We start from the raw sequence: 24,194 nt of genomic DNA, 5'->3' as shown, positions 1-24,194 counted from the left end.
CAATAACACAGCAGTGAAATTGCCAACGAAATATCGTTGCCTGGCTCCCGTATAATAATAAATAATAATAATGTGGAGAATAAATAGATGACATCAAATATGAACAACAATGTACAGCATAAACAGTAAATTTCACAAATAATCTAATTTTGATTCTAATTCTAATTTTGATTTTAATTCTAACAATGATTTTTTTTTTAATTTAATTAAAAATAATAATTTATTTATAGCGTTGTTATGTCATGTCAACAGGGCTCTAGTAATGGTAAAAATTATATTTAGAAAGTCAAATAAGTTTTCTATGCTCCAATTACAAAAATATTCCATTTATTAATAATGCATTCGACGTCGCATAATTTCACTTAACACGGTCAGATCTAGAATCAATTTACCGTGATGAACGAGGGACATATGTACAGTTACTAGAGTCTAATAGCTAATAAAACTAAGAAATTAAATATTTTAAAGAACAAAAAATAATCAGGGGCCAAAATCATTACAGTACACGTTCTGCTCCGTTGCAAGTGATGGCGCTGTAGGGTCAGAACGAGAAAATAATCATGCCGGGAAACCACGTCAGAGGCGGGGCATCAATCCTCCTGTGGTGGAAGACAAAGCTAAGTCACTAGCATCCCGGAGCTACAGCCTGTAGTTCTGATTTTTACCCATAATCAACATGGTCCAACTTGTGGGTGCTCTCCGAAAGGAGCTGTCTGACTCCTTGTCAACCAGCAAGGTGTTGGTGGTGGGAGCCGGTGGGATCGGCTGTGAGCTCCTCAAGAACCTCGTCCTCACCGGATTCAAAAACATTGAAGTGGTTCGTACCACTTAACGTTTGTTTCCCTCCTTTGCTAGCCGGCTATCTTCTTGCTCGGTCGGTGTGCCGCTTAGAAAGCTCCAGGGCTATGAGACTACCATGCAATGTATTAGCTTGCGGTTAGCTTGCTATCATGCTAGGACTAGCTATAAGGTCTTTGTGCTAGCTTGCTCTCATGCTAGGTCTTTGTGCTAAAAGTGGTTTATCAGCCATTAGCTACAACTGACTAGCTTGCTGTCATGCTAGTAGGTCTTTGTGCAGCAATGTACCGGAGCGCTAGCATACGGACTAAAACTATTTCCTGGTTTTGAACTCCAGTTTTATATGTACATCAGTATATACTCGCGTTTTATCGTCGCGTTTGTGTGTACTTGTTTATATACAAGAAAAATAACACAATATTTAGTATTTATTTTTGGCGCCATTGAAGCTCTACTTGTTTGCTATTAAACCCGTTAGCATGTAACGTGTACATGGTTTAGCATTTTAGTTGTTTTGGCTAATATGATGGGCCTCAGAGATGAATTTGCCGTATTTGATTAATTCATTTGAATTAATCAAATATGCAGGAGAGGTTCTTAGACATCTCACCTCATTAGAAACGTCCCCTTGCAGTGAAAAGGGGCGTTACAGCGCTTTGGACCATTCCTGCGTTTTAAACTACGCATAGTAGAAGTGTAATTATAGACGCTGTGAACAGGTTACTTATGCTGAACCTGCTTTGTATCGGAATAATTGAACTTATTGCAATGGTGTAACTTTCTTTGGATGTGCAACGATCAGACAGCAACTAGTTCTTGTGTTTTACTTATGGATTTATTGCAAAACCAACGTGAGGACTAAAAGTGGTTCAAACAGATACAAAATACAATAAATTACTCTTCACATAGTACACAAATATGCAATAACATTATGTCTACAAATTCGTGTTCTTATCATTAAATGCTTTTTCTTTACAATCGTGCAAATAAACCTGCCACATTACATACATTTCCATCAACAAATAAACACACTCATGATTAACATTAGCTGGTACAGCAAACTGTAAACTAAGACATTAAGAGACTGAAACGAAAATAATACAAAATACATATACTGCACCTTAATGGCTGCATACATGTTTTATGAGGGAATTATAGAGATGATCTTTAACTTTTAGCACCTATTAGCCTTTGAGCTCTAAATAGTGTGGCAACAACGGAGCTTATTTTCTATGGGTGTAATAACTAAACGTGCACGTGTGGAAAACGACAATTTTACAGAAAATTAGTTCCGCCTCATTAAGTTATATGCAACTAGGTAGGAACCAAAAACGAAAATAGGTAGGAACTTAAAACTGACAGCATACACTGATGGTGACGATCCAAGATGGCGCCACGGACGGCTGCCTCGGTGTGTTGGTGTGCCTTGTTTTGCTTTGTTTTATGTTATAAAACTGTTTTTTGCGCCGGTACCGGGAGCTCTTTCACCAGGGAAGAGCTCATGCTGTATATTTTGTATTTTTCATTCTTTTTTAATAGATGTGTCTGCACCTACTATACCAAAGCAAATTCCTAGTATGTGTTTGATCATACCTGGCAATAAACCCTTTTCTGATTCTGATTCTAATTCTGACTGAGAGGCAGTAACAAATGGGTAGAGGGGGCATGTTGTGTTTGGCATGTTCGGGTGTTGATTAAAACTGAATTGTTTTGCAGATTGACTTGGACACAATCGATGTCAGCAATCTGAATCGCCAGTTCCTCTTTCAGAAGAAGCATGTCGGCAAGTCTAAAGCACAGGTATGCTCACATTTGCACATTTTTGCACATTTTTAACATGACAGAGCTGCTTCAATTTTTTTTTGTGGTATATGTTTATTCCAGGTGGCCAAAGAGAGTGCCTTGCAGTTCTGCCCCTCTGCAAATATCACTGCATACCATGACAGCATCATGAAGTAATTTATTTTTCCTAATCAATCACAGTAACATTGTAAGGAGAAGTCATTAAACTATTTCCTCCCTTCCTACAGTCCTGACTACAATGTGGAGTTCTTTAAAAATTTCATACTTGTGATGAACGCTTTGGATAACAGAGGTATGCACATTTGATGGACATTTCCCCATTTTGTCTCTTTATAAAACACTAAAATTTAAGTAATTCTGTTTTGTTCTTGTATCGTCAGCGGCCCGTAACCATGTGAACAGGATGTGTTTGGCAGCCGATATTCCTCTCATCGAGAGTGGCACAGCAGGATACCTCGGACAGGTCACTGTCATCAAGAAGGTATGAATTGCCAATCGTGGCCGACACTGTAGACCGGGTGTGAAATCCATTCCCTTTCTTCAAGATCAGAGTATCCCGCCTCAAGTGTAATGTTTCATGTTTTATTCCTTCTATTGGACTACTCCCTCAGGGAATGACAGAGTGCTACGAGTGCCAGCCTAAACCTGCACAGAAGACCTTCCCAGGTTGCACCATCAGAAACACGCCGTCTGAGCCCATTCACTGCATTGTGTGGGCAAAGTATCTCTTCAAGTGAGTATAATATAAATATAAACATTGTTCTTTTCTATGTGGCTAAAGTTGTGGCGAATATAGAAAGGTTCTCTACAAATGAAGCTCATTTCCCATTAGCGGTGTAAGAAAATATCGTATCTGTATCGATATTAAAAAGTATGATATGGATATTTTTAGGCATTTTTCATAGACTGTATATGGTATTTATTCAAGTGCAGACACGGCAAAGGTTCATTTCTGATTTGAATTGAAACCTCCAATGGTTAGGTGGCAGCACTTACGTAGTCAATTAGGCAAGGACGTTGAACGAGATTGACGAGTGAAACGTCCTCACACATAAACACAGTTCAACATGGCAGAATGCCAGCACATAACAGCGGCCCCTGCGGCGTACAGGCTACTGAAGTGTGGACACATTTTGGATTTCTACACAAAGTAGGGTGTGCAGAAATGGACAAAACCCATGCCGTTTGGAAAATGTGTTGTGTTTCCCGAATAAAGTATTCGGGAAACGCAACAAATCTGCGAGTCCACTTAGCGAGACACCATGAGGACCTGCCGCTAGCAAGCAATGCCAAGGTCCTTTTGTATACTACAAAAGTAGTACTGTGATATTTTTTTCAAATTGATATCACTATTATGTTATATAGGTTATTTCAAGCATCCTAAAAGGACTTTTTACTGATGTTAGTTACTTTGTTCCACAAAAATACTGTTCTGATGGTGGATAAGTCAGGGACTGTATACTCTGCATTTTTTCACAGCTAATAGAATGTGAACATTTGAGCAGGATCTTAAGACATAATTTAATTTATTTGTTTTTTATGGGTTTTTTTTGTAAATTTAAAGCTGGATGTTAAAGCTTTATTCATCCAAATGCTACACTTTAAGTTTGTGATACAGCATAACATACTGTTCTAATCGAATAAAAATGTGTTTTAGTAAGTGCATATTGCTGGTGTAATTCAGTTTTTCTAGGAAATAATCTTTAAAACTACAAGGAAAAACAAAAAAAATATCGCCTTGTTAACAGTATCGTGATATATCGTATCGTGAGGCTAGTATCGTGATACGTATCGTATCGCCAGATTCTTGCCAATATACATCCATCTTCCATTTCAGCCAGTTATTTGGAGAAGAGGATGCAGATCAAGATGTATCACCTGACACGGCAGACCCGGAGGCTGCATGTGAGCTCTTCCTTTTTTCTTTTTTTTTTTTGCAAAATTCACCCAGGAGAGTTATTTTTATACAGTGTTTAACATCTTACACAGGAAAAGCACTTTGTGAAAAGTATTTGTCCTTTAATTCAGGGAAACCTGAAGAAACAGCAGCCCGTGCCACGGCTGCAGAGAAGGACGGGGGCATCAAGCGTGTCTCTACTAAGCAATGGGCTCGCACTAACAAATATGACCCCATCAAACTCTTCAATAAGGTACCGCATCAGTCAGACCTGTTGAAGTTGTATCTCAGCCGTATTAGGTGCCACCATATCTTTTCATTTATGCCTGGACAATATGTCATATGTTGGAAGTGAAGTGCCAACTGTGTTTTCCAGCTTTTCAAAGACGACATCATGTACCTGTTAACTATGGACAAGCTGTGGAAAAAGAGGAAGGCTCCCACGCCACTCGACTGGCAGCAGCTGGAGAACACTGGTATGTTTGTTACTGTGACACATCCAAAATAGTACTATCAAAATATCATTTCATTTATCATTTACCATTTGTTGGCCTTTGGGAAATAACATGATAAACACATGTAGTATTATTAGTGCTGTCAAATGACTACACATTGAAATATTGTAGAAGATTGTAGTACTTTCATTCATTCATTCATTTTCTCCCGCTTATCCTCACGAGAGTCGTGGGGGTGCTGGAGCCTATCCCAGCTGTCTTTGGGCGAGACACCCTGGACTGGTCGCCGGCCAATCACAGGGCACATATAGACAAACAACCATTCACACTCACATTCATACCTATGGACAATTTGGAGTTGCTCATTAATCTAGCATGTTTTTGGAATGTGGGAGGAAACCATAGTACACGGAAAATCCCACGCATGCACGGGGAGAACATGCAAACTATACACAGAGATAACCGAGGGTGGAATTGAACTCGGGTCTTCTTGCTGTGAGGTCTGCACGCTAACCACTCATTCGCCGTGCAGCCCGATTGTAGTACTTAAAGAAGTAAATGGATTTGTTTTTCTCTCACACTGAGGGGCGGCATGGTGGTCTAGTGGTTAGTGCGCAGACCTCACAGCTAGGAAACCAGGGTTCAATTCCACCCTCGGGCATCTCTGTGTGGAGTTTGCATGTTCTCCCCGTGCATGCGTGGGTTTTCTCCGGGTACTCCGGTTTCCTCCCACATTCCAAAAACATGCTAGGTTAATTGGTGACTCCAAATTGTCCATAGGTATGAATGTGAGTGTGAATGGTTGTTTGTCTATATGTGACCTGTGATTGGCTGGCCACCAGTCCAGGGTGTACCCCGCCTCTCGCCCGAAGACAGCTGGGATAGGCTCCAGCACCCCCCGTGACCCTTGTGAGGACAAAGCGGTAGAAAATGAATGAATGAATACTGTTGCTGAGTATTGTTGTCGATTTGTATGATTTGTGTACAAAATAAGTAATACAACTTATTATGATTTGTATTACTTATATTCAGATGATATTCAAGGCCTTTTTTTTTTACCTTTGTCAATATTCATGGTCACAATGTGTTTGACTAACTTGGTCTATTGTTTTTTTTCCCTAGTATGTCCTAAGGAGGATTCACCAGGTTCGGGTTTAAAAGACCAGCAGGTTCTTGGTGTTTGGGGATACTGCAAACTTTTCCAGGAAAGTGTGGATACACTCCACTCGCTGTTGGACGAGAAAGGAGACGGTGCAGAGCTGGTTTGGGACAAGGTAACACATTTCATTCATTCATTATTCATTTTCTACCGCTTATCCTCATGAGGGTCGCGGGGGGGTTACACCCTTGGACTGGTCACCAGCCAATCACAGGGCACATATAGACAAACAACCATTCACACTCACATTCATACCTATGGACAATTTGGAGTCGCCAGTTAACCTAGCATGTTTTTGGAATGTGGGAGGAAACCCACGCATGCACGGGGAGAACATGCAAACTCCACACAGACATGAGGTAACACATTTCAAAAAATAGAAATCAAGAGAAATAAGTTAATAATAAGAATAACACAAATATATCTGATGGAGGTCTATGTGGTGCATTCTTAGTAGCTGAGTAAATATTACAAATAAATAAATCCCATAATGCTTGGTTATGACTGTAGTGTAGGTCCACTGACTCATGTTAGCTTCCGCTTGTCTTGTCAGGATGATCCTCCTGCTATGGACTTTGTTACTGTTACTCTGTTTTAAGTAATTCCACCCATGGTCCGCTCTGGGCACGCCCACTCAGCTGTGATTGGTCACACGCCCAAAGTGCTTCATAACTACGAACGAACCCCACTTTCTAATATAGTAGGTATTGGGGTTGATAATAAATGAATAAAATATTTGGATGGAGACCCCTGACTGAACTCAAAGTGTAGGGACCAATGGTCCTCCTCCAACTTCGCCTGCCCGAGGAGGAGCACTCATTGTCGGACACACTTTGTCAGCGGTACCACTGGTGCTGTGGAACTCAGAAGCTGAATGTGAGGGCACCGAGTTTATGAACTGCAGACGATCGGTATTGGAAATGCTCATTACACATTTTTTTATTTGTGAGACTGCCTCTGTGACATCACAAAGGAACAGTTTTGCAACGCCCCCCAAAACCGAGCGTTTTGAGCCATCCTAAACTGCTTTGAGGCCTCACTTCTAAATGCAAAAATCTCATTATCTGAAACTTTAGCATCGTTTAACACGAGAATTCAACATTCTAACGACATCTATAGGCCAGAAAACGGGTAAAAAGCACCACTGTATTGATCCACCTTAATCCATTGAGATTTTGACTCATGTTAGATTCCGCTTGTCTTGTCAGGATGATCCTCCTGCTATGGACTTTGTTACCGCAGCTGCCAACCTAAGGATGCACATCTTCAGCATGAACATGAAGAGTCGATTTGATGTCAAATGTAAGTTTGTTGACTTTGCCACCTTTTTTTTTTAAGTTATTGCCGGGAAAATAACATTTATCTGTATTTGTTTTATCAGCCATGGCAGGCAACATTATCCCGGCGATTGCGACGACCAATGCAGTCATTGCTGGACTCATTGTACTGGAGGGCCTCAAGATTCTGGCAGGGGAAGTGGAAACCTGCCGCACGGTTAGATCATCAAGACATTTGAACTTTCCTTTTCCTGTTCGATTTACAGCTTGTGTAACTTTACAAAAAAAATTAGCATAATATGAAGGTGGTCCACCGCATCCTTCCAAGACGACTGATCTTTAACTTTGGTTTCGTCTCATCCCCAGATCTTCCTCAACAAGTGTCCTAACCTCAGGAAGAAGCTACTAGTTCCATGTATCCTAGACCCACCCGTGGCCAACTGTTACGTTTGTGCCAGCAAGCCTGAAGTCACCATCAAAGTCAATGTCCACAAAACAACGGTCCTCTCTCTGCAGGACAAGGTGACATATAAGATAGTCGTAGCATTTTTGACTGTGCAGGATTAATGCAAATTACCTTAAATAATTTTATGGATGGATTTTGTCCCAGAACGGTTTAGCTCAGGGGTGCTCACACTTTTTCAGCATGCAAGCTACTTTTAAAATGACCGAGTCAAAATGATCTACCCACTACAAAAATGCAAAACATCTATTTATTTTCAAATGTATTGAGGATTATTTGTACGTACAATGTATGTTGATGTACCTTACATAACCAAATGAGCCAATATTGCAAAACACACATAATTAACTATTAACATTTTTTGTAATTACCTGAGTTTACTTTGATGACTTGCACTGAATTGAACCAGCCAGGGATGCATAGTCCGGACAGTAGCTGCTGATAGCCAGCCTCAAGCACACTTCCAAATGTTTATCAGTCATGGATAATATCCGTATCACAATATCCGTATAATATTCCATATCCGTATGGAAGTGATATGTTTTTTGCCTTTTTACTTGGTCCAGTTTTTGCCTTTTTACTTGGTCCAGCTCCTTCACTCATTTTAGTGACCATAAACTTTAGCGAGGGCTTAAAATCTCGCAATTCGCCGACTAGCTTAGCACTTTGCATCGTTGTTTACGCATGAGCGGTGACCTAAAGGTCAAAATTCAGTTGTCATCTGATTGGTTGTCCTGTATGTCAATCAAGTAACGGGGATGGATGATAGGCTGACATCGTAAGTTCTGCTGCACTTAGAGACGTTGTTTGATTTGATTGGTCACCCGAAGGGCAACATTCAGTTGTCATCTGAATGGCTGCCCTGTATATCAATCAAGTGACGGCATTGATGCTGGGATGATATTTTTTTAATGTCACGCCGCGATCGACCAGCGATCGACCAGTGATCGACCAGTACCACCTCCGCGATCGACCGGTAGCTCGCGATCGACTTAATGAGCACCCCTGGTTTAGCTGTTTGGATTTCATCTTTTAAAGTTGAGACTTTATTAACAATGTACCTAAAAATGACATCAAACTTTTAACAAGTTCATCTTAATAACCACCAAAGAGGATATGCATCTTATTTTATCATGTTTTAAAAGTTGATCTCTTGTGTATCATCCATCCAGATCCTAAAGGAGAGGTTCGGGATGGTGGCTCCAGATGTTCAGATCGAAGATGGAAAAGGGACCATCCTCATCTCCTCCGAGGACGGCGAAACAGAAGGTAAAGAATGATGATCAATCCAAAGGGGATTCTACTATAAAAGCAACATAACCTGCCATATGTACAGTATTTATATATTTTTTTTATAATATGGTTTGAATGACATGATTCAAACAAACAATAATCACATTTTTGTCTCACTTAAAAGCCAACAACAACAAGTTCATTTCCGACTTCGGAATCCGAAACGGCAGTCGACTACAAGCCGACGACTTCCTCCAAGACTACACACTCCTCATTAACGTCCTGCACACGTACGTCACCTCACTTCTTTTTTTTCACAATTTTTTTTTTAAATCATGCCTCCATAAATGACACAAATATATTTTTATGTTGTCTTCCACGGCAGTGAAGAATTGGAAAGAGATGTTGAGTTTGAAGTAGTTGGTGAAGCTCCAGACAAAGCACCACCTCCCCAGGCTAACAACGAAGAGGTAAACAGCATCACCAATGGCAACAAGGACTCTGCCCAACCGTCCACCTCCTCTAAAGGTCAGCATTTGGAAACTCAGACAGAAATGTGTGTATAATGCAGGGATGTTTCATAGAGGTCATATTGCTTAGTGGATTGATATTGGGACTCATTGATAGAGAGAGGGGCGGCACGGCGGTCGAGTGGTTAGCGCGCAGACCTCACAGCTAGGAGACCAGGGTTCAATTCCACCCTCGGCCATCTCTGTGTGGAGTTTGCATGTTCTCCCCGTGTATGCGTACCGGGTACTCCGGTTTCCTCCCACATTCCAAAAACATGCTAGGTTAATTAGCGACTCCAAATTGTCCACAGGTATGAATGTGAGTGTGAATGGTTGTTTGTCTATATGTGCCCTGTGATTGGCTGGCGACCAGTCCAGGATGTACCCCGCCTCTCGCCCGAAGACAGCTGGGATAGGCTCCAGCACCCCCGCAACCCTCGTGAGGAAAAAGCGGTAGAAAATGAATGAATGAATGATAATATTAATAGAAATGGCTGAAAAGTGGAATTGTGTTACCTATGGTAGCAACGTTGCTGCCAGACTTTGCAGATTTTTAAAAATTCTCATTATGATAAGACTTTTTTTAAACTCAAAACAGGATGTGTATTTTTGTTTTTAAATACCGGACGGTTCTTTTTTTTATGCAGCCCTAGTAGTACTATCCAAGCTACTTCTTTTGCCTTTCTTCCGTTCCCTCTTTCTTCCCTCACTCCTTTCTCGATGAAGGTTGCACTAAACTGTGACACAGCACAGTTGTAATTTCCTACAGTTAATGTAGCTGTAGCAGCCACTTACAGTAACGGCCACAACAATAAAATGCTCTTCCACTAGATAACAGAAGGTACCAAATTAACCGTATGTATCCACCTGTTGGCACTCTTAGGGCACAAAAGTCATGGCACCTGGTCGGTGAGATTTTTCTAATGTAAAATATGTGCCCTGGCTCAATAAAAGTTGAGAAACACTACTATAAACTCTAAATTCTGGCACTGCTGCTTAGATTTACATGTAAATTAATGTACATTTACCGTTGTGCCTGTCGACATGGCAGTTAAAACATTGTTCAACATTGCATTTTTTTTATTTAATTAATTGTATTGTGCTTTATTATTATTGTACTGTACTGTGGTTGACTACAACATGTTATTTGTCAGCATATTTAAGGCATAAAATAGCTAAATGAACTGAAATACAAATGCATTATAAGCCATTAAGAACACCATCAACTTGTGAATGTAGTACTCTACATTGGTCACTAGGTGTCAGTAATTAGTCAGTAATTATTTAAGGTAATAGGAATCCTACTTGGCGGAAATTCACTTTTCTCGGTCCACACTAAATAAATGAGGAATTACTGTACACGTATTTAACAAATCAATATAAAAACATGTACACAAGTGACTTTAAATGATTTGCTATCTGATGTTTTGCAGTCGATGAAGATGATGTCATGCTTGTGGACTCTGATGAGGACGCAGAAGCATCGTCCAGCTCTGCAGCAGTCACAAGCAGCACCAAGAGGAAGCATTCGGATGTGGAAACGGGCGAGACTTCCACCAAGCGTCCACGGACAGATCTGTTAGGTGCAGCAGCTGCCCCCGCTGGCAACGACAACGACGACGATGACGACGATATCATTGCTTTGGACTAAACCCTCGACTGGTTTTCTGGAGCATCGAGAACGCTTTGAAAACTTGCCATTTTGTATCAAGACAAACATAACTTTTTCCCAAGAACGGTTAACTACTCTAGGTTGTTTTTGCGCCGTTCTCACAGCCGCTTGTACTCATACTTTCATACTTCCCTGCTATTGTCATATGTAAATATAGTCAACATTTGAAAAATATTCAACTGTTTTGTTATTGTCCAGTTCTAGTATCTTTAAAATGCATCAATTGAGAGTATAAACAAGTGCTTTTTTTTTTTTGGTATTAAGATGTTTGCTGTTCTCATGCTACACAAGTCAGGGAGATGTGTGTTATGTCAATTTACATAAATACTGCTCAAACCAAAACATTTTTGTTGCGCTGTAACATTTATAATAATACATTTAACTAGAAATATGTCTTGGATGTCTGGCGGATGCCTGCCTTCCTCAAGGGAACTCGACTAGTTTCATTCCCACACTGCAGAACACAGTAGTGTGCTAGAATTGATTGTGTGCAACTCTAAAGTTTTTTTTTTTCTCAAATATTGTTCACAAAATCTGTCACAAATTTTGCAATTCCACTTTTATGTAATTAAATAAAAAGAAAAACCCCAGTTAATCACAATGTTAAATGACAGGTGGTAAGTACATTTGTCATGTTACTTTATTGAGTATTTTGTTTGTATTTTTCTTAAAGATTCTTTTATAAATACTGGACTTTGTTACATTTTAATTCTCATCTGTTGAGTAGGACCTGTATTATTAAAAAGGGAGGAAATGCAACTCGCAACAGCAGCGAATAATATGGTTTCACTTTAATTTATAGGCGTTGCTTCATTGAGACCACATTCTACACCCAAAAAACAGCAATAAGTAATTTTTGTGCTTTTACTTTAGTACAATTTTATACTTTTTCCACCTCTGTTAAGTGAATACAATTCTCTACAATTATGCTACAGTAACAGCTGATATGTTGGATGCCAATATGGAGTACTATTTATACACATTTAGTATATATAGTACATAGATATATATATATATGAAAGGATTCTAAACAATGTGATGTTGAGCCATCCTTGTTGATGACATTGACGCCCCTCGGTGGTCAACACTGATTGGTCAACACCGCAGCCCCTCCCCCTTTTTTGCTTATAGACAAACACTGTAGGGTCCTGCGCGTGTCATGGAGTCTTATGTTTGCTTTTTCTTATGGAATTCCGGACAAAATGAAGCTGTAGTTTTACATTAAAACCTCCCCTTTTTTTGAAGGCGGACTGTGGAATTCCCCCGCCTACAAGACATTGACGGAAGCAGGGAAGAGACAAGCGAAGCAGTGGAGCTTCTTCTCTGACTGACAGCTAACTTTTAGCTAGTTGAGCTAACCTTTAGCTTTCCTTCCCGCTTTAAAAAAAAAGCTTCACAGTGTGAGGGTAGCTCTAAATTAGAAAAAAAATGGTGACATTGTCATCAGTAATTCGACCTCTGGCTTCTCATCTTCACCGCCAGCTCTTCCGACACGTAGGGAGGAGTCAGCGGCTCACCCCCGTCCGTGGATGTAATCTGACGGCGTGCTCCAGCAGATATGTGCTGTCGCGAAGTAAGTACCTGCACAATAAAAACTCAAAATATATGTGCTTTAAACTGCAACATTGACTGTATTGTTGACTGGAAAACGTGCATGGAGATTCAAGTATTAATATTGTGTACACTTCAGGGGCATATATACACCGAAAATGCAGATTTTTGCAAATGTGGAGGAAAAACCGGAGTACAGGGGTTCGAACCCAGATCATCCATATCACCTGACTGTATAGCTAACCACCAGTGCACCGTGAGCCCCACTTATCAGTAAATGTGTTTCAAAATACACAAGTTCCTGTTATCGCATGTTTTTCCACCATCACGTGGTCTACATTGACAGCCACAGACTCGTGTTGCGTTCAATGCAAACATGTAAAAAGCTCAAGAGGTGAGCCGTGTGCAAATCCTCCCGAGTTGTACAGCAGGTTCTTCACCGCACCCAATACTGTAAACTGGATTTTCCTGTTCTATAAGGCCAAACTTCAGGTACTTATGTACATTCTGATCATAGACAAAGTACTGAGTACTGCACCTCCATTGAACATAACAGTATAGCATAAATGCTAAAGCCTGGGTTTATCATTTACTTAAAGTCATATCATGGCTTGTCATCGGGATATTTGCTTTTAGTTTGGAACTTAGCATACACACTGGTTAGCATGCTAGCTGCTTTGGCTAACCTTGATAATTTCTACAAAATTTTTGCCTCAGTATGTGTACATTTTCCAGTTACTGCACAGGATGGCGTGTATCTTTGTTATGGTATTAGTACACTGCGTGACTAACTCATTGAATCTCAGCCATTTTTCAAAAGACACCCTTTTCACCACTCTGCTTAGTTAACTTGGGTGCGGCAACTCTCCGGAAGTCCTCGTGAGCACTTGGGAGTGTGACCAACCAAAACAGAGTGGACGTGCTTGGAGGTGAACCGTGTGTGGAATAAATTAATACAGACTGTTTTTGCGGGAAGCACGAAATCCAAAGAAATACAGAATAGGAATAGGTGCAGATTTTGGAAGCTCTAGAAAGCTTTAAACTTTTGATCAGCAGACTATTTCAGTTTAACGGTTGCTTCCTCCACAGATGTTTTGTCTCATTTTCATTTCTTCTTTTCTTCAAAATAACCATAGTCATATGTATATTCAAAACTGGAAAGTAGAAATTTAAAGCAGGAATAAATAGATGCAAAAATATGCACTCCTCCCCCACTCCAATATTCATTCATTCATTCATTTTCTACCGCTTTTTCCTCACGAGGGTCGCGGGGGGTGCTGGAGCCTATCCCAGCTGTCTTCGGGCAAGAGGCGGGGTACACCCTGGACTGGTGGCCAGCCAATCACAGGGCACATATAGACAAACAACCATTCACACTCACATTCATACCTATGGACAATTTGGAGTCGCCAATTAACCTAGCATGTTTTTGGAATGTGGGAGGAAACCGGAGTACCCGGAGAAAAACCCACGCATGCACGGGGAGAACATGCAAACTCCACACAGAGATGGCCGAGGGTGGAATCGAACCCTGGTCCTCTTAGCTGTGAGGTCTACGCGCTAACCACTCAACCGCCGTGCCGCCTCCACTCCAATGTTAAAAAAAAAAAAAAAGTGTCTTCTGCTATGTTCTGGAGTTCGTACAGTTCCAACTAAGTTCGGAACAACTTGTTCAGTGTTTGGGGTTTTGCAATAAGCACAATTCTGTACTGCAGACAAGAACGGACTCTCACCAGACAAACCACCAGCCAGCCGAATGAGCGTGAAAGGCTTTGTTAGCGTTTAATTTGCACCGTTGCAATAACAGAACTAGTCAGCCAACTACCGCAGGAGGAGTCGCTAGAGGCTTAAAGGAGATGAAGGTCATCTCCCGGTGAGACCTGTTCACAGCGGAAACCGTAAGTCATGTGCTGTGTAATTGTGGATGAGGACAACCCTTGGCACGTACACTTCCATGATTGTGTCCTCTTTCAATGTTTGCTCTGTTATGGTGAAGACGCTAATAAACATACTTCTTATACTTTTAATTAGTTTTCTATGATTTTCAAGACACAAGCTAATCAGAAAAAAGCAGAGTTTCATGTAATTAGAAGTCAGATCCTTTGACGGACTTTGGCCTCAGCAGGCTTTTGGACCAGGCTGAGGTCCTGGTCTGATTCGCTCCCTGTGGAGGGGAGCTGGGGGAGTGCCAGGACATTCCGTAGGTCACTTTGTGTACAGCCGGCCCACTTCTCTGTTGTTTAGTCATTTCCTTTAAGAGTGAAAAGTAGGACTAGAAGGAAGTAGAAGTAGTCAGTTCTCTACTTTTACATTCAGGTCTTTCAGGCAGCTCGAGGGCGGCGTCTTATCTTTGTCAGTGGAATACTGTAGATTTAAAAAAAAATTCAAAATGGATTGTTTCACGATGCAGGAATCAGCTGAATACAACATGAAAAGTAGGTTTACTCTTCATTTTGTGTTTGATACCGACTTTTTTTTTGTCAATTCATGTTTCAATTTTATTTTTTCTGTCTTTCTTTCCTTCTTCTTTCTCTATCCAGTGCACCCGATGTGGCAAGGACCCCTCGCGGTTCCAGGAGGTGATCGCCAGTCTCCGATTGATATCGTTGTGCGCAAGAGTGTCTTTGATGCCCAGCTGAAACCTTTGATCGCCGACTATGATCCAACGACTTGCCAGCAAATCTGGAATAATGGTTACTCCTTCCTGGTTGAATATGATGACACGACAGACCGGTCCTGTAAGTGTTCTGCTATCAAGTGTGTGTGTGTGTTTATGATTTCAATGTCATTTTCACCTAGGACGCTACTTTATAGTTTAATTGCAAAAACTCAAATCCAAAACAAGAACATGAAAATCTTACTTGCCAAATTCTTGTCTCTGATTGACACAACACAATCAAAAGTGTCAACATTTCAGTCATGCACGGAGGATGCTCTTTATTTCCTCAGTCCCTCTGTAGTAGAAGTTTAGTAATCAATGTTACACCGAGAGCCGCGGATAAAACCACCATGTGGATCTGGTGACTGTCATGTGACTGCTACCCCTGACTTCTGCAACGTATAGATTTTATCTTAAGCAAGGAATAATTACTAGATTGCACAATAAAAGCACACATAAACAGTTCGAGTAGATTGCATGTGTTTATGTCACTTGTATTTTAATATTATATACAGGGCTAACCCATTAAATATTGATCAAATCCCCATATTAAGACCACTTGCACAATCTAATGAGATGACTTCATCATAATGAGAGCAGTTTACCTACAATAAAATACGTTTTTGGTGGGGTCTGTCAACACTAGTCCTGTTTTTTTAGAGATAGAATTTCAGATTTAGCATTAGATTTTACAAGTGTTTATATTTAAGTAAATATTAAGTTTCAGTATATTAAATATTCATTCATTTTCTACCGTTTATCCTCACAAGAGTTGCGGGGGTGCTGGAGCCTATCCCAGGGCACATATAGACAAACAACCATTCACACTCACATTCATACCTATGGACAATTTGGAGTCGCCAATTAACCTAGCATGTTTTTGGAATGTGGGAGGAAACCGGAGTACCCGGAGAAAACCCACGGGGAGAACATGCAAACTCCACATAGAGATGGCCGAGGGTGGAATTGAACTACGGTCTCCTAACTGTGAGGCCTGTGTGCTAACCACTCGAACACCGTGCAGCAAGAGCAGTTTACTCACAACAAAATAAGTTTTTGGCAGGGTCCGTCAAAACTAGTCCTATCTTTTCAGATTTAGTTTCGCATTGTGCTGCACGGCAGTGAAGTGGTTAGTGCGCAGACCTCACAGCTAGGAGACCAGTGTTCAACCCCACCCTCGGCCATCTCTGTGTGGAGTTTGCATGTTCTCCTCATACATGCGTGGGTTTTCTCCGTGTACTCCGGTTTCCTCCCACATTCCAAAAACATGCTAGGTTAATTGGCGACTCCAAATTGTCCATAGGTATGAATGTGAGTGTGAATGGTTGTTTGTCTATATGTGCCCTGTGATTGGCTGGCGACCAGTCCAGGGTGTACCCCGCCTCTCGCCCGAAGACAGCTGGGATAGGCGACCCACATGAGGATAAGCGGTAGAAAATGAATGAATGAGTGATAATATAATTAGTATATATGTAATTATGTATTAACAGTATAATTTTACTATAATAATTATTCTATATTTAGGGCTACAGTGATTGAAGGGTGTACCCTACCTCTTACCTGAAGTCATACCCGCGACCCGAGTGAGGATAGAAAGAATATAAAATGGATGGATGGACTTTGTATATTTAATATGAGAAATATATGAACATATTTGGTCATGTCTTAGTACTGTCATATCTAAGAATAAAAGATAACTAATCTATATCTTATCAAATGTGTCCACAGCACTGAAAGGGGGGCCATTGCAAGACAAATTTAGGCTGTGTCAGTTCCACTTCCACTGGGGTGAGTGCAATGCCTGGGGGTCGGAGCACACCGTGGACAGGAGGTTATTTCCTGCAGAGGTACTGTTTTATACATACTTATATAGTTTATATGTACATACTTATATAGATGAGTCTCTACATAATTCTTCTTAACAGGTACCGTCAAATATTTGCGGTGTACATCCACAAATGAATGAATGGGAAATGCTGGTTTATCTTCAGACACGCTTAAATGAGATGAGATACTATACTTCACAGGAAGCAAATGTATGAAATATAGTGTGAAGATAAAGAGGTTTCTGAAAGTTCAAGGCATGAATGAATCACTGATTCGACTGCTTAAACATCCATGAAATAAAATGATATATGATTCCATGGATTTTTTAAATTTATTTATTTGCATGGTTGTGTTTGAAAGAGCTGTACAAAGCTTCATCCTTGTATTTAGCAAACATCAACTGCTTGTATTGTTTCTTGAATTGGCTCATCGTTGTGCATTGTTTGAGGGTCTTACTCAATCCATTCCATAGTTTGATTCCACATACTGAAATGCTATGGCTTTTTAACGTAGTCCTAGCATATAAGTGTTTCAAATGTAGTTCTTCCCTGAGATCATATTTCTCCTCTCTTGTAGAGAAGTATTGGATGACATTTTTAGCTAATTGGTTATTTTTAGCCTTATGCATTATTTTAGCTGTTTGAAGATGAACTATATCAGCAAGTTGAAGTATTTGTGATTTTAGAAATAAGGAGTTAGTATGTTCTCTGTAGGCGGCATTATGAATTATCCTTACTGACCTTTTTTTTGCAGTACATTTAGCGAGTGAAGATTGCTTTTATAGTTATTAGCCCATATTTCCACACAATAAGTAAGATATGGTAGAACCAGAGAGCAATAAAGAGTGTGGAGTGATTTCTGATTGAGAACAAGTAAGGTGCAAGGTAAGGTTGTAAGGTACAACCTGAACAAAAATGAAATATAATAATAATAATAATAATAATACATTTTATTTGTATAGCACTTTTCAGAGTACTCAAAGACGCTTTACAGTAGAGGAAAAGAAATAAAAATAAAGTTGAATAAAAAACAGAGTAAAAGATGGATTAAAATACAATATCCATACATTCATTCAGAGCTAAAACAAGGCTATAAAAAGGTATAAAAAGTTGGGACATTAAAAACAGGTGGGTTTTGAGTTGTTTTTCTGTCTCCCCATATGTACAAATAATCAAGTATTTACTATCAGATATCATTAAAATATACTATATATGCTATATAACGCAATGCAATTAGAAGAACAACGTAATAATCCAAATTTTTTTGGGATGAGTCTATTATATTTATTTGTCTCACACTTGCGTAGCAGCTAATGGTGGATTTGTGTCCCGCTTATGTTCTCAGCTTCACCTGGTCCACTGGAACTCAGACAAGTACAGCCTGTTTGAGGAGGCGGTGATGGAGGACAATGGGCTGGCGGTTATTGGAGTCTTTCTAAAGGTAATAATTACACACGCATACAGTGGCGTGTATGCATGTATAATTATTTCACCTTCTGATGAATTTGTCAGGTGGGGAAGAGACACGAAGGCCTCCAGAAACTGGTAGATGCTCTGCCTGCAATCAGACACAAGGTCAGTGTGATGTTACGTACATACATGTACATAAAGTTTTCCAGGCTAGTTATAGAATGTTGTTTGTAAAATATTGTTAAAGTGCTGAACAGTATTTGGGAAATTGTTCAACAATTGTTGGTATGTCAGTTCCATGCTTCTAATTACTAAACAATGACACTTAATTTTCTGTTTTTTCAAATAATGCCTCACAAATACACAAAACACGCTCATTTGCTTTGCTTATTATACTTCTATTACAGTGCTGCCAATGCTCCAACCTAAAAAATATATCTCAAAAGTCAAACTCCGTGAAAAAAAATACACTTGATAAAACATGATCAATTAAATATGATTTAACTGATATTTAAAACTTTTCATTTTTAAAACACATTCATTCATTTTCTACTGCTCATCCTCACACGGGCGACAGGCGGGGTACACCCTGGACTGTCCAATCACGGGGCACATATAGACAAACAACCATTCACACTCACATTCATACCTATGGACAATTTGGAATCGCCAATTAACCTAGCATGTTTTTGGAATGTGGGAGGAAACCGGAGTGAACATGTAAACTCCACACAGAGATGGCCGAGGGTGGAATTGAACTTGGGTCTCCTAGCTGTGAGACCTGCACGCTAACCACTCAAACGCCGTGCAGCCCAAAGATACATTATTTGTTCTAAATCAACTTCATCACATTGTTTTGTGTGTATTCATTCATTCATTTATTCATTCTCTACCTGTTATCACGGGGATGCTGGAGCCTATCCCAGCTGTCTTCGGACGACAGGCGGGGTACACCCTGGACTGGTCGCCAGCCAATCACAGGGCACATATAGACAAACAACCATTCACACTCACATTCATACCTATGGACAATTTGGAGTCGCCAATTAACCTAGCATGTTTTTGGAATGTGGGAGGAAACCGGAGTACCCGGAGAAAACCCACATGTGGGTAGAACGTGCAAACTCAACAAAGAGATGGCCGAGGGTGGAATTGAACTCGGGTCTCCTAGCTGTGAGGCCAGCGGGCAAACGTGCAGCCATTTTTAAACCACAGATTTGTAAAAATATTGTTTTCTCCAAAAACTTTTGAAAGTGAGGTGTAATTAATGACAACATATTTTGAAACTAGAGTTTGGAAGTCACCCTGGACTGGTCGCCAGCCAATCACAGGGCACATATAGACAAACAACCATTCACACTCACATTCATACCTATGGACAATTTGGAGTCGACAATTAACCTAGCATGTTTTTGGAATGTGGGAGGAAACCGGAGTACCCGGAGAAAACCCACACATACACAGGGAGAATTATGTAATATACGTATTATTTTATGGTGCAGTGTGATTATCGTATAGTCAATTTTTAATTGAAAGAAATGTCCAAAAAAAAGAGTCACCATGTTGTCTGCTCTGTGTTTTGACTGCAGGATAGTGTGGTAGAGTTTACTAAATTTGACGCAGGCTGCCTGTTACCCACCAACACCGATGATTACTGGACGTACCACGGCTCTCTTACAACACCTCCCCTGACAGAGTCGGTCACCTGGATCGTTATGAAGCAGCACATAGAAGTCAGCCACGATCAGGTATGTTTTTGTGCACTCTGGCCCTCAATCAGATCAGTTTGTGTCCCTAAAATGCTGTGACTTGCCTCCTTAATTCAAGCTGGCTGTCTTCCGGAGTCTTCTGTTTACCTCTGCTGAAGAGGAGGTCCAGAAGAGCATGGTGAACAACTTCCGTGTGCAACAGCCTCTGCGGGGTCGCACCGTGCGCTCCTCATTCAGTCCATTCCTGAAGGAGGCACCGTTTGACCAATGATCCCAACACACCCACTGATCCCCAACAAACGCAGTACTTACATTTGTGATAACCACCGTTACAGTCGTTGCACCAAAACATATTCTCTCAGATTTTTACAATACAATATTTTCCTCTTTCACTAACAAACGCTACTTTGAGGCAGTGGGTAAGCTTTTGTTTAATGGTAATTCTGATAAAAATGTACCTTTTTAACTATTAGTTTAACAAACTAATCATTTAAAGGGGTGGTTACTGGGAAATAGTTTTATGAATGTTTATTCAGAGAAATTGTATTTATTTTCAAGTTGACTTGACATTTAATTCAGTTGACTTGGAAGACTTTTTTTATCAATCAGCACCTAAAGGTGAACAACTGGAGCTGCTAGTGGAGACTCAACAGCACTATGTGCTGGTCATAGTCGGTACTGCAGTGGCACTTACATTAAGCAGCAAATATCAAGGTTTGCAAATGCAATTTCTTTACTTGATAGGTTGATGTTTGACGTAAACATGGCACTTATTTTTTTTTGCTAGATTTTACTGTACTCGGTACATTTGATCTTTTTATACTTAGAGTCTTTGTTTTTGTATCATCTTTGACAAGCATCCTAACACACGTGCTTTAACTAAATATTATGTCATACATATTCATTTAAGCTGAGGTAACTGGAATAGTTTATCTTTGTAGCAGATCCGTGCCTATACGCAAATGTTCCATCAGCAATTTACTGACACTTACAAAAGAAATCAAATTGCATTATTACTGTTGTATTTAACATATTACAAATAAATACAACAAAATCTGAAATAAATGAAAATAAGTCCTGTAAATACGAGATGGGTAGGTCAGTCATCGTCGCAAATTACGGATACAATCAATTTAAAACAATTTAAATAACTGGATGACGTAAACTACATTTACACTATGCAAAAAGTATATACAAAAATGAAATAATATATACAAAATATATATAATGCAAATGGTTAATAGTAATAAGTAGTTTTAATATAATTATATATTTTTAGAAATTAATTTTGTACCTACCTACCTAAATTTGGAACAGTATGGAATTTTATTTGATACATTTCCGGGTAAAAGTGAAACTAAAGTATGAGGGGAAAAAAAATAATGTTTCCAAAACTGTTACTATTGTTCTCGCGACTTAAAAAAAAGAACCTGTTTTTCGAAGGCAGCTACATAAAAAAAAAAAAAAAAAATTAGACTAACTCAATGAAATTGCCGGAAAAAAAGAACCTGTTTTTCGAAGGCAGCTACATTAAAAAAAAAAAAACTCATTGGACTAACTAAATGAAATTCCTGGCAGAATATCCATCCAATGAATATGTTTAGCCCTAAGTAAAAAAAAAAGTATATTTGTACATGGTAATATATTTGTGTTAGTTGAGCTTGTTTTTATTCAAGTTCATCCAACTCAAATTAAACCAAGTTAGCTCACACAATATAATTGAAACGGTTCCATCCAAATCTACAGGTAACAAAACTTTATTTCATTAAGATGTTTGTGTGGGAACACACAGTGAGCAACACATGTATGGAAAATTCTGGAAAATTTGATGTACTGCAGCTATAATCCTCTGGAAATTATATGCAGACATAATGGTAATCAGTTAAAGACTAAAACCAGGGGATATTTGCATTTTTAATTCATTGGATATTCATCAATTTGGAATTAATTGTTGCAGCTGCAATGATACACTGAATCCGAAAAAAGTACGGAATTTAGAAATGTCAAACAACGGCTCTGCTGTTCATTTTTAATGGTTTCCACCACTCAAAACTCGCTCAATTGTTGTCTAAATGATGAATCCACTGCTTTTTTTTCGGTAGTTGTCATATTTTTTTACTTTATGGTAAAATTTGCAACGTTTCCGGTGCTGATGTGTTCCCTGCAAGTTTGCCTTTGCCTACAGTTGTTGTGTTAAAATGGAGGGAAATCTTTAATCCACTTGAAGCCAGAGAAGCATTTAGCCTTGCAGGATATGTTTATGGGATTTCTATATTGCCTTCATTTCATGTTGGATTTTCCTTCATGATATTTCATCATATATCTAATGCCTGATTGCAACATCAAATATGAACATATTCAAACAAATTTTTCCTCAAAATGACTGTTTAAATAGTTTCATTTGTTGCAATGTGATGATTGTTAGAGATTAAGGTGATAAAGCATTTTTGCTTTTTTTAGGTTTTACTGGACCGTACTGTATCTTTGATTGTGATATTTAAAAAAAAAAATGAAATACACAATTTTAACTCATCAAATGTTCATACTGTAATGATCATTTACTGTATTGTTTTCATGATGATTTACTGTCTGTTTTTTTTTTGTCCTCAGATTGCTTCTGACTGCTTCTAGTTATGTATGCTGTCTTGTTTCTCAACTTTTATAAAAGGTACAAAACACAAAATATCACATCACATCACCGAACAAAAATGTATGTCACAGGTTAGTTATGTGCTTCCTGCCTTCAGGAGCATTTAAAAACAAAGGCATTAGGACGAAGTCATCATTTTCCAACCGATTCCGTGGAATTGGGTCACTTCCCACGGTACATTGGTTGGGAATCACTGCTGTAGGCTAGCTATATGCAGAACATACAATATTTTTTAATGGGTAGTGGACATTCCTCTTCTGGGGGAGCATGGTAGAGGTCTCTCTTCTCTCAGCATGCCTTCCTGGATGGACGGTTCTTCTAGTCCAGCTGTGTTACCAGGAAGTGCTTTACTCCTCCAGACCTTTCCTTTGAAGAGAATGTACGAAAACCAGATGTTGATCACATCATGTTTGTAAAGATTGTGGACATTCATGAGTGTATTTTTTTTGTACATTTTACCTATTGAGTAATGTAATTACTGTTTAAAACCATCCATTTTTAACTGCTCCATATCAAAGTCTAAAAATATAATGGACTATGGCCCGCATATAACATGTACTTGACTGCACGGAGATTGAGTGGTTAGCACGCAGACCTCACAGCTAGGAGACCAGGGTTCAATTCCACCCTCTGCCATCTCTGTGTGGAATTTGCATGTTTTCCCCGTGCATGCGTGGGTTTTCGCCGGGTATTCCGGTTTCCTCCCACATTCCAAAAACATGCTAGGTTAATTAGCGACTCCAAATTGTCCATAGGTATGAATGTGAGTGTGAATGGTTGTTTGTCTATATGTGCCCTGTGATTGGCTGGCGACCAGTCCAGGGTGTACCCCGCCTCTCGCCTGAAGACAGCTGGGATAGGCTCCAGCATCCCCCGCGACCCTCGTGTGGAAAAAGCGGTACAAAATGAATGGATGACTGTTTTGCACTTCTTAGTTAAAACACTAGGTGGTGCTACTGTCTTCAACATGGCAGTGTCTCCACAGAAAGTGATACTGAATACCACTAACCAGTAATGGTGGATTGGTGGGAGTGGTTTCTGCATTAAAGCTAATTTAGACTTAGAAATGAAGTTCTTCTAGTGTACTTTTGTTAGAATGCATCAAAAGATGCACAAAAAAATA

The 24,194-nt window shown here is 39.6% G+C and overlaps 2 protein-coding genes across 4 annotated transcripts; both read left to right on the top strand.

Annotated features, from left to right (window-relative positions):
* Positions 1–549: 549 nt before the first annotated feature.
* Positions 550–12,045, top strand: uba2 (ubiquitin-like modifier activating enzyme 2). The gene is made up of 17 exons (XM_058076199.1): positions 550–817; positions 2,515–2,598; positions 2,683–2,753; positions 2,829–2,893; positions 2,982–3,082; positions 3,213–3,334; positions 4,439–4,506; positions 4,630–4,751; positions 4,875–4,974; positions 6,076–6,227; positions 7,321–7,414; positions 7,494–7,606; positions 7,756–7,911; positions 9,025–9,121; positions 9,270–9,375; positions 9,471–9,613; positions 11,028–12,045. Exons 1-17 carry the CDS (start codon positions 677–679, stop codon positions 11,243–11,245), a joined length of 1,953 nt encoding a protein of 650 aa, XP_057932182.1. The 5' UTR covers positions 550–676; the 3' UTR covers positions 11,246–12,045.
* A 336-nt stretch (positions 12,046–12,381) lies between these two features.
* Positions 12,382–23,686, top strand: ca5a (carbonic anhydrase Va). Of its 3 annotated transcripts, XM_058076206.1 has the most exons (8): positions 12,382–12,839; positions 15,358–15,555; positions 17,205–17,323; positions 18,648–18,743; positions 18,815–18,877; positions 20,302–20,460; positions 20,540–20,725; positions 23,032–23,686. In XM_058076206.1, exons 1-7 carry the CDS (start codon positions 12,695–12,697, stop codon positions 20,690–20,692), a joined length of 933 nt encoding a protein of 310 aa, XP_057932189.1. In that variant the 5' UTR covers positions 12,382–12,694; the 3' UTR covers positions 20,693–20,725; positions 23,032–23,686. The 3 variants fall into 3 exon arrangements, with proteins under 3 accessions (XP_057932189.1, XP_057932188.1, XP_057932190.1); XM_058076205.1 differs by lacking the exon at positions 23,032–23,686 and having other exon boundaries at positions 20,540–22,958; XM_058076207.1 differs by lacking the exons at positions 12,382–12,839; positions 23,032–23,686 and adding an exon at positions 14,424–15,252 and having other exon boundaries at positions 20,540–22,958.
* The last annotated feature ends 508 nt before the right edge of the window (positions 23,687–24,194 follow it).

The sequence above is a fragment of the Doryrhamphus excisus genome, chromosome 6, assembly GCF_030265055.1.
Source record: "Doryrhamphus excisus isolate RoL2022-K1 chromosome 6, RoL_Dexc_1.0, whole genome shotgun sequence".
Lineage (NCBI taxonomy): Eukaryota > Metazoa > Chordata > Actinopteri > Syngnathiformes > Syngnathidae > Doryrhamphus > Doryrhamphus excisus.
This window is presented reverse-complemented; position numbering and strand designations above follow the sequence as displayed.